Below are 8,204 nucleotides of genomic sequence, written 5' to 3'. Positions count from 1 at the left end.
TGAAGATAGTGTCACTTAGTTACCAAATTGTGTACATGTATTTTTCAAGGGTGAAATTGATAAGGTAGCAAGTGTTTCTTTCCCTAACATTAGTTTTTGCTGTGTTACCCAATGAGAGTGGTTTTGCATGATAATAGTTGCTGTAGTCACATTTGAAACTTCCATAATGCCCCAAGAGGGCTGACTAGTGTTGGGGGTTTACTATGTTGAGTTTTGTCTCAAACATATTCATTGAACACCCTTTTACTGCCAGTGGTGATGGGTCTAAGGCAGTGGTCTCAAACCGGTCCTCAAAGGGCTGCAGTGGGTGCAGGTTTTCATTCCAACACAACAAGAGGATACCTTTTGCAAGTGTAATCAGTTAATCAGTTGATTGCAGCCAGGTGCTACTTATTTTAGAAGACACCTGATTGGTTAAAATGTCGGCACTGGATCGGTTGGAACAAAAACCAGGACCCACTGCGGCCCTCGGGGGAATCGGTTTGAGACACCTGGTCTAAGGCCTACCCAGCAGTGAAATGGTTTCTCACCTATCAATATGCACAGTGTGAGCATGTCAATCTACATTTTTCAGTTTCAAATGCATCCCCTTCCTCGCCTTCACCTTTTATCCAAATCCCTGCTCTTTGCCCAAATGGATTTAGTTCACTCTTGTTGTTGTGTGTGTGTGTGTGTGTGTGTGTGTGTGTGTGTATACACAGTGGGGAAAATAAGTATTTAGTCAACCACCAATTGTGCACGTTATCCTACTTGTAAAGATTAGAGAGGCCTGTAATTGTCAACATGGGTAAACCTCAACCATGAGAGACAGAATGTGGAGAAAAAAAAAGAAAATCACATTGTTTGATTTTTAAACAATTTATTTGCAAATCATGGTGGAAAATAAGTGTTTGGTCAATACCAAAAGTTCATCTCAATACTTTATGTACTCTTTCTTGGCAATAACGGAGGCCAAACGTTTTCTGTAACTCTTCACAAGCTTTTCACACACTGTTGCTGGTATTTTGGCCCATTCCTCCATGCAGATCTCCTCTAGAGCAGTGATGTTTTGGCAACACGGACTTTCAACTCCCTCCACAGATTTTCAATGGGGTTAAGATCTGGAGGCTGGCTAGGCCACTCCAGGACCTTGAAATGCTTCTTACAAAGCCACTCCTTTGTTGCCCTGGCTGTGTTTGAGATCATTGTCATGCTGAAAGACCCAGCCACGTCTCATCTTCAATGTCCTTGCTGATGGAAGGAGATTTTCACTCAAAATCTCTCGATACATGGCCCCATTCATTCTTTCCTTTACACAGATCAGTCATCCTGGTCCTTTTGCCAAAACAGCCCCAAAGCATAATGTTTCCACCCCCATGCTTCACAGTGGGTATGTTGTTCTTCGGATGCAATTCAGTATTATTTCTCCTCCAAACACGAGAACCTGTGTTTCTACCAAAAAATTATATTTTGGTTTCATCTGACCATAACACATTCTCCCAGTCCTCTTCTGGATCATCCAAATGTTCTCTAGCGAACCACAGGCGGGCCTATATGTGTACTGGCTTCAGCAGGGGGGCACGTCTGGCAGTGCAGGATTTGAGTCCCTGGCGGCGCATTGTGCTAATGATAGTAGCCTTTGTTACTGTGGTCCCAGCTCTCTGTAGGTCATTCACTAGGTCCCCCCGTGTGGTTCTGGGATTTTTGCTCACCGTTCTTGTCATCATTTTGACGCCACGGAGTGAGATGTTGCATGGAGCCCCAGATCGAGGGAGATTATCAGTGGTCTTGTATGTCTTCCATTTTCTAATAATTGCTCCCACAGTTGATTTCTTTACACCAAGCGTTTTACCTATTGCAGATTCAGTCTTTCCAGCCTGGTGCAGGTCTACAATTTTGTCTCTGGTGTCCTTCGACAGGTCTTTGGTCTTGGCAATAGTGGAGTTTGGAGTGTGAGAGACTGGGGTTGTGGCCAGGTGTCTTTTATACCGATAATGAGTTAAAACAGATGCTTTTAATACAGGTAACGAGTGTAGACCTCATTAGACCTCGTTTGAAGAAGTTGGCAGCCAGAAATCTTGCTTGTTTGTAGGTGACCAAATACTTATTTTCCATTCTAATTTGGAAATACATTCTTTAAAAATCAAACAATGTCATTTTTCTGTTTTTTTTTTCCACATTCCGTCTGTCATGGTTGAGGTTTACTCATGTTGACAATTACAGGCCTCTCTAATCTTTTCAAGTAGGAGAACTTACACAATTGGTGGTTGACTAAATACTTGCCGCATTGTGTATATATACTGTAAAACAGTGATGCTCAAAGGGTGCATAGTCTAAGGCAGGATTGTTAATAATATTGCTAAAATGGCCTGTTTGGTTCTCACTTGGAAAATCATTACTGTAATGGAAATATAAAGTTATTTTAAAAATCAACTTTACCATGATTAAAATATAAAATTAGGTTTGACATTGTAAATTATTGCATTTACATTTTTCAACTCTATTATATTAAAATAAGACCTTCGATAAAAATACCCATTGATTTTTTTAAAAGGCATCTACTGAGAAACTGGCATATCATACTTTTGCTGTGATTTTTGTTGTTGTTGTTTTAATTTTTGACTACCTCACCTAAACCTTTTTGTTTTCTACTCCCCTAGTTTGAATCCCTAGATTTAGTGTACAGTACGCCTTAATACAAAAAGCTTTGCTGTGAGCTGTCCCATTCGCTATCTTGCTACTCCTCTGTGCTCTATTTCTCATTTTCTTTTCTCCAGTGTCCTATGCCAGGAGTTTAAATCAACAAGACAATCATTTCTGCTTTGATAACTCTGATCTTCAATGCATCAGCTGGTCTGTATCTTGTCAACCATTTCATCTTTACATGATGTACAACCATTTTGCACGCCCCTTCATCATCACTTCACTATTGTCATTCAAATGACAGCCGTTGCAACCCATCTCCTGTAATAATTTTATCCTCTTTCAGCAGCTAAAAAATAATTTGAAATGGCAGAATTAATGAGGTGGAAGCTGACAGGGTATAATATTGCCCCGAAATTCGCACAAACCATTTGATTGTGTAGCTTGGCACAATACACATTTAAAAGCGGTGTCCGCCAAAATTCAGAATCACACAGTTCGATCAAGGCCAGCAGTATTTGTGAAGTGGAAAAGGATCTCAATTCTGTAGGCCATGACAAACAGGAGCAGTAAAACGGTTTGTGCTGCGAAAGGGTGCACTGAAAGAAAACTGCATATACTACTTTAATTTGAAAGTTTGCAGGTTTTCATTCAAACTGAACAAGCGGACACCTTTTGCAAGTGTAATCAATTGATTGCAGCCAGGTGCTACTTATTTTAGAAGACCCCCAATTGGTTAAACAAAGACCAGGACTCACTGCGGCCCTTTGCGGAATAGGTTTGAAACCCCTGCTGTAGTAGTTGCCATCAAGCGCTCCATGTATAAGCAAAAGTACTTGTTTAAAGAAGGATTCCTCAGAAGGAATGTGCTGGTAATATTAGTCTCTTCTGAACCACTATGTTGATTTCACCAGGGAGAGCTAGAGAAGCAGCTCCTACAGGCCAATCCCATCCTGGAGGCTTTCGGGAATGCCAAAACCATCAAAAATGACAACTCCTCTCGATTTGTAAGTTTGCCCTTTGTCAAACACAATCATTTGAAATTAGGTGTCTGAATTAAAATATCTCTTTAAAATTCTACAATTCTGCAGTAGATTCAGGAAAAGCCAATCTCAATCATTATCTTCTTCTTTGTTTTGCGCACAGGGTAAATTCATCCGAATCAACTTTGATGTGACAGGTTACATTGTTGGAGCCAATATTGAGACCTGTATCCTCTTAAAAATGAACTACTGTAGTATCTAGTTTAGGACTTGGTTATGAACATAGAAGTACTTCCTCCAGCTCTCCTGCACAGTACAAATCAGAGGTTGGGCAACACACAAAAGCTGATGGACTTGTTCTTTAATTAACGAGTTTTCAGACCTCTTGGAGAAGTCTCGTTGTATCAGGCAAGCAAAGATAGAAAGAGCCTTCCACATCTTCTACTATATGATAGCCGGTGCCAAGGACAAGGTTCGAGGTAAATTGTTTTGTGTGTAAATTGTGTAGTCAAAACCATTCTTACGGCATATCATGCCTTCCGAGTACGTAGTTCATCATTTTTAATGTGTTTGTTGAGTAGTACCCTTAATCCAGTGACAAGAAACTTATTCTTTATGGCCTTTCCAGAGGAGCTTCTTCTAGAGCCCTTCAGTAACTACCGCTTTCTAGTTGCGGGCCACGTCCAGATCCCAGGCCAGCAAGATGACGAGCTGTACGAGGAAACGATGGAGGCCATGAACATTATGGGTTTTACGGATGAGGAACGAATTGGTATGAAAAATCTAATCTAACTGAACTTTCCTTTTAATAGAATAAAGGATAATGCTCAGTCATTCAAATAGGAATATGTTACTGTAAATTGGGTGTCATTTACTTCAACCCTTTTAGTCTATTAATCTGAAAATGCAAATTATAAAGGGATTAAAACCCTGAACTGAGAACCAATTGAACGGTGCCAAGCATGTTGAACCTGCTAACAGGCAAGCTCGCTAACAAACGCACAACCAAATATTTGTCATTTGTAAATGTAACTATAATCTTATGCTTTCTCTGTAATGTTTACATGGTCTTCCCCTGCATATCTTTTCCCTGGGTATCTGAGGAGTTTATTTTAAGTGTCTATGTTAGTGTTCAGGTTTTTCTTTGGGTCTATCCGCCGGGATAGATTTCAAACAATTGAGAGATGGATGGATCTTGGCAAATTGCTACCGTTTTAGATATCCTGAAGGTGTGTTCAACGGTCATGCAGCTGGGAAACATTGAGTTTAAGAAAGAGCGAAACCAGGAGCAGGCTACAATGCCTGATAACACAGGTGAGTCTTTTCTTGGTTTTAGTATGAATGTGAGATGTGAAAGTGTATGACCATATGAGAAATAAATAATTTAAGAACAAAATGCAAAGAAAAAAATACTAAATAGAATTTACGAAACAATATAGAAATAGTGTGACGCTGTGTTGCAAAATATTGTATAATGAATAAAATTCTCCTCTCTGTAGCGGCTCAGAAGGTGTGTCACCTGCAGGGTATCAACGTAACAGACTTTACTCGTGCCATCCTCACACCTCGAATCAAGGTTGGCAGAGAGGTGGTGCAAAAAGCTCAGACCAAAGAGCAGGTATTACAGGCCTCATACTGCTATGAAAAAAGCAATACAATTAATTACAAGAGCTCACCACGTTTGTGTATTTCATAGGCAGACTTTGCCATTGAAGCCCTGGCAAAGGCTGTGTTTGAACGCCTGTTCCTCTGGATTTTGGGTAGAGTCAACAAAGCTCTAGACAAGACCAAACGCCAAGGGGCCTCTTTCCTTGGTATTCTTGATATCGCTGGCTTTGAGATATTTGAGGTATGGACGGGTAACTCGGTAGTCTGTAATGTGTTATGTCATTAATACAGTAATCCCTCAAATATCGCGGCTTCAACTATCGCGGCTTCACTACATCGCTTTTTTTTTCTGGGGGAATTTTTTTTTTTTTTTGTAAGTTCATAAAAATTTGAAAATCCACGCTGAAACTCGCAAGCAGAAGCCACTCCCCTGTCCTCTGCTTGCTACTAGAACTCAGCACTGAAGTAAAAAAAAATGTTATTTTTTTAATTATTTTTTTAAATAGGGGTGACCCTACTTCGCGTTTTTTTGTTTATCGCGGCCATGTCTGGTCTATATTAACCGCAATAATCGAGGGATTACCGTAATTGGACCCATTTATGGACCATGAGCATCATCCGCTGTGTTCTATGGTTGTTGCAGGACAACTCCTTTGAGCAGCTATGTATCAATTACACCAACGAGAAACTCCAGCAGCTCTTCAACCACACCATGTTCATCCTGGAACAGGAAGAGTACCAAAGAGAAGGCATCGAGTGGAACTTTATTGATTTTGGTTTGGACCTACAACCTTGCATTGAGCTCATTGAAAGGCCGGTGAGTCGTCTCGTTGACCTGGTGGCAACCAGATTTTCTTTAGCTAGCTAATTTGGTGAGATCCAGTGTTTCTTGTGTATATATCTAATATATAATAATATCTAAATAACATTTGCAGAACAACCCCCCTGGCATTTTAGCCTTGTTAGATGAAGAGTGCTGGTTCCCAAAAGCCACAGACATCTCCTTTGTGGAAAAACTCATGAGCACCCAAGGCAATCAAGTTAAATTTGCTAAACCAAAACAACTAAAAGACAAGACAGAGTTTTCTGTTCTTCACTACGCTGGAAAGGTAGGCTTAAAAGAAATGATGCTGAGATATGATTTGGGTTATTAGTTTTCGGGGTGGTTGAAATAGATGTTCCTGGTCTCCTGAATGAAATGAAATGATTATCTTTTGCTTGTAGGTGGACTACAATGCCACATCCTGGCTGACAAAGAACATGGACCCTCTAAACGACAATGTTACAGCACTGCTTAACAACTCCTCCAGCTCATTTGTGCAAGATCTCTGGAAAGATAGTGAGATCACCTACATACCTGCTCAGCCAAATTCTTATCCCAACATTGTTTTTTATTATTTTGTGTTAATAATGATATGTAGTTTTAATTATTATGTGTGACATAGTAAAGTTCAGTTCTGTTATGTTTGTAGACAATCTGAAGTACAATCACAATAATGATCAAATACAGCATTTTCTGTTGTCAATGATGAAGTGAGTGTTTTGTTCTACAGCTGACAGAGTGGTGGGTCTTGACACCATTGCCAAGATGTCAGACAGCTCAATGGGGGGTGGATCAAAGACCAAGAAGGGAATGTTCCGCACAGTGGGGCAACTCTACAAGGAGTCTCTTGCCAAACTCATGACCACACTGCACAACACCCAGCCCAACTTTGTCAGATGCATTATTCCAAACCACGAGAAGAAGGTGAGGAATGTATTTGCATAAAGTGTCACTAGATGCTATACTCGATTATCCCTTTACTGTTCATATAGTTATGTGTTTTATTAAGAATTTGTTTAACAAATTTCTCATTGTGAACATTTTGGGCCACGCCAGTTATTAGTAATAAAGTCTGAATCAACTAGATGTTGAGGGAGACACTTTTCATAGTTTTTAATTGGCATAGTCATACAAACTATTGCCAAATGTTTGCCCAAATGAGTGGCAGATGTTACAAACCACCCAATAGCTTTGTCAATATACATTGGCTTTACAAATTTCTGATTTTATTTCCTTCCTCATTGAGTCATGGAGTAAGTGAAAACGGTAATCTCCCGTTTTGCTATGTATCCTTGAGCAAGATTCTGAACCTCAATTTGCTCCTGATCCTGCATCCTCAGTTGGTAAATAAGGACACTGTCAAAGCGCTTTAGTACCTGGAAAGCAGAAAGCGCTATACACGTGAAAGCCCATCAACAATTCATTGTTTCCTTTTCCCTCTGTCTACATCTGAAATCTCCTCACAAGTAATGTATTGCTCAGGCAGGGAAATTGGATGCCAACCTGGTTCTGGAGCAGCTCAGGTGTAATGGCGTGTTGGAAGGAATCCGAATCTGTCGACAAGGATTCCCAAATCGAATTGTCTTCCAGGAGTTTCGCCAGCGGTGAGTTCGATCAGACGGGACTGTCACTATCCACAACTGAGCAATACATGCATTGTGTTAGGTATTAAAGTTCTGTTTGTTTAATCTTTCTATTGCAGTTATGAAATTCTTGGAGCAAGTGCCATTCCCAAAGGTTTTATGGATGGAAAACAAGCATGTTGTCTCATGGTAAACTTGTTTTATGCAGTCAAAAATGACTGCTTTGGAATAATATTTGTTGCTGGCTAGGGACACACTAACAGTTACCAATGTTTTTGATGTAGATCAAACATCTGGACTTGGATCCAAATCTGTACAGAATTGGGCAGAGCAAGATATTTTTCCGCACAGGAGTTTTGGGCCAGCTGGAGGAGGAGAGGGATCTGAAGATAACTGTGATGATCATTGCCTTCCAGTCACAGGCTAGAGGCTTCCTGGCCAGAAAGTATGTACATGCAAGCTCTCGCACATGATCCACAACCCATGACTTGTTGCATGACTCTAATGTGTAGGCAAGACTGCATACACTTGCAATGAGTCAAAAACAAATTCTATGGTTACTTTTATTAATGACTGTCAGATTTC

The 8,204-nt window shown here is 40.2% G+C and overlaps 1 protein-coding gene across 2 annotated transcripts in view; it reads left to right on the top strand.

Annotated features, from left to right (window-relative positions):
* myh11a (myosin, heavy chain 11a, smooth muscle) overlaps positions 1–8,204 on the top strand; it is a 31,424-nt gene that overhangs the window by 10,187 nt on the left and 13,033 nt on the right. For both annotated transcript variants that reach the window (XM_077606317.1, XM_077606316.1), the window contains 14 exons: positions 3,537–3,629; positions 3,769–3,832; positions 3,986–4,084; positions 4,234–4,377; positions 4,824–4,919; positions 5,105–5,223; positions 5,302–5,454; positions 5,857–6,030; positions 6,149–6,322; positions 6,438–6,552; positions 6,767–6,960; positions 7,519–7,640; positions 7,739–7,808; positions 7,904–8,064. In XM_077606317.1, coding sequence (XP_077462443.1) covers positions 3,537–3,629; positions 3,769–3,832; positions 3,986–4,084; positions 4,234–4,377; positions 4,824–4,919; positions 5,105–5,223; positions 5,302–5,454; positions 5,857–6,030; positions 6,149–6,322; positions 6,438–6,552; positions 6,767–6,960; positions 7,519–7,640; positions 7,739–7,808; positions 7,904–8,064 — 1,778 coding nt within the window. The remainder of the gene's footprint in view (positions 1–3,536; positions 3,630–3,768; positions 3,833–3,985; positions 4,085–4,233; positions 4,378–4,823; positions 4,920–5,104; positions 5,224–5,301; positions 5,455–5,856; positions 6,031–6,148; positions 6,323–6,437; positions 6,553–6,766; positions 6,961–7,518; positions 7,641–7,738; positions 7,809–7,903; positions 8,065–8,204) is intronic.

This window comes from Stigmatopora argus, chromosome 7 (assembly GCF_051989625.1).
Source record: "Stigmatopora argus isolate UIUO_Sarg chromosome 7, RoL_Sarg_1.0, whole genome shotgun sequence".
NCBI classification, from domain to species: domain Eukaryota; kingdom Metazoa; phylum Chordata; class Actinopteri; order Syngnathiformes; family Syngnathidae; genus Stigmatopora; species Stigmatopora argus.
The sequence above is the reverse complement of the archived record's forward strand: the minus strand, read 5'-3'. Positions and strand labels throughout refer to the sequence as shown.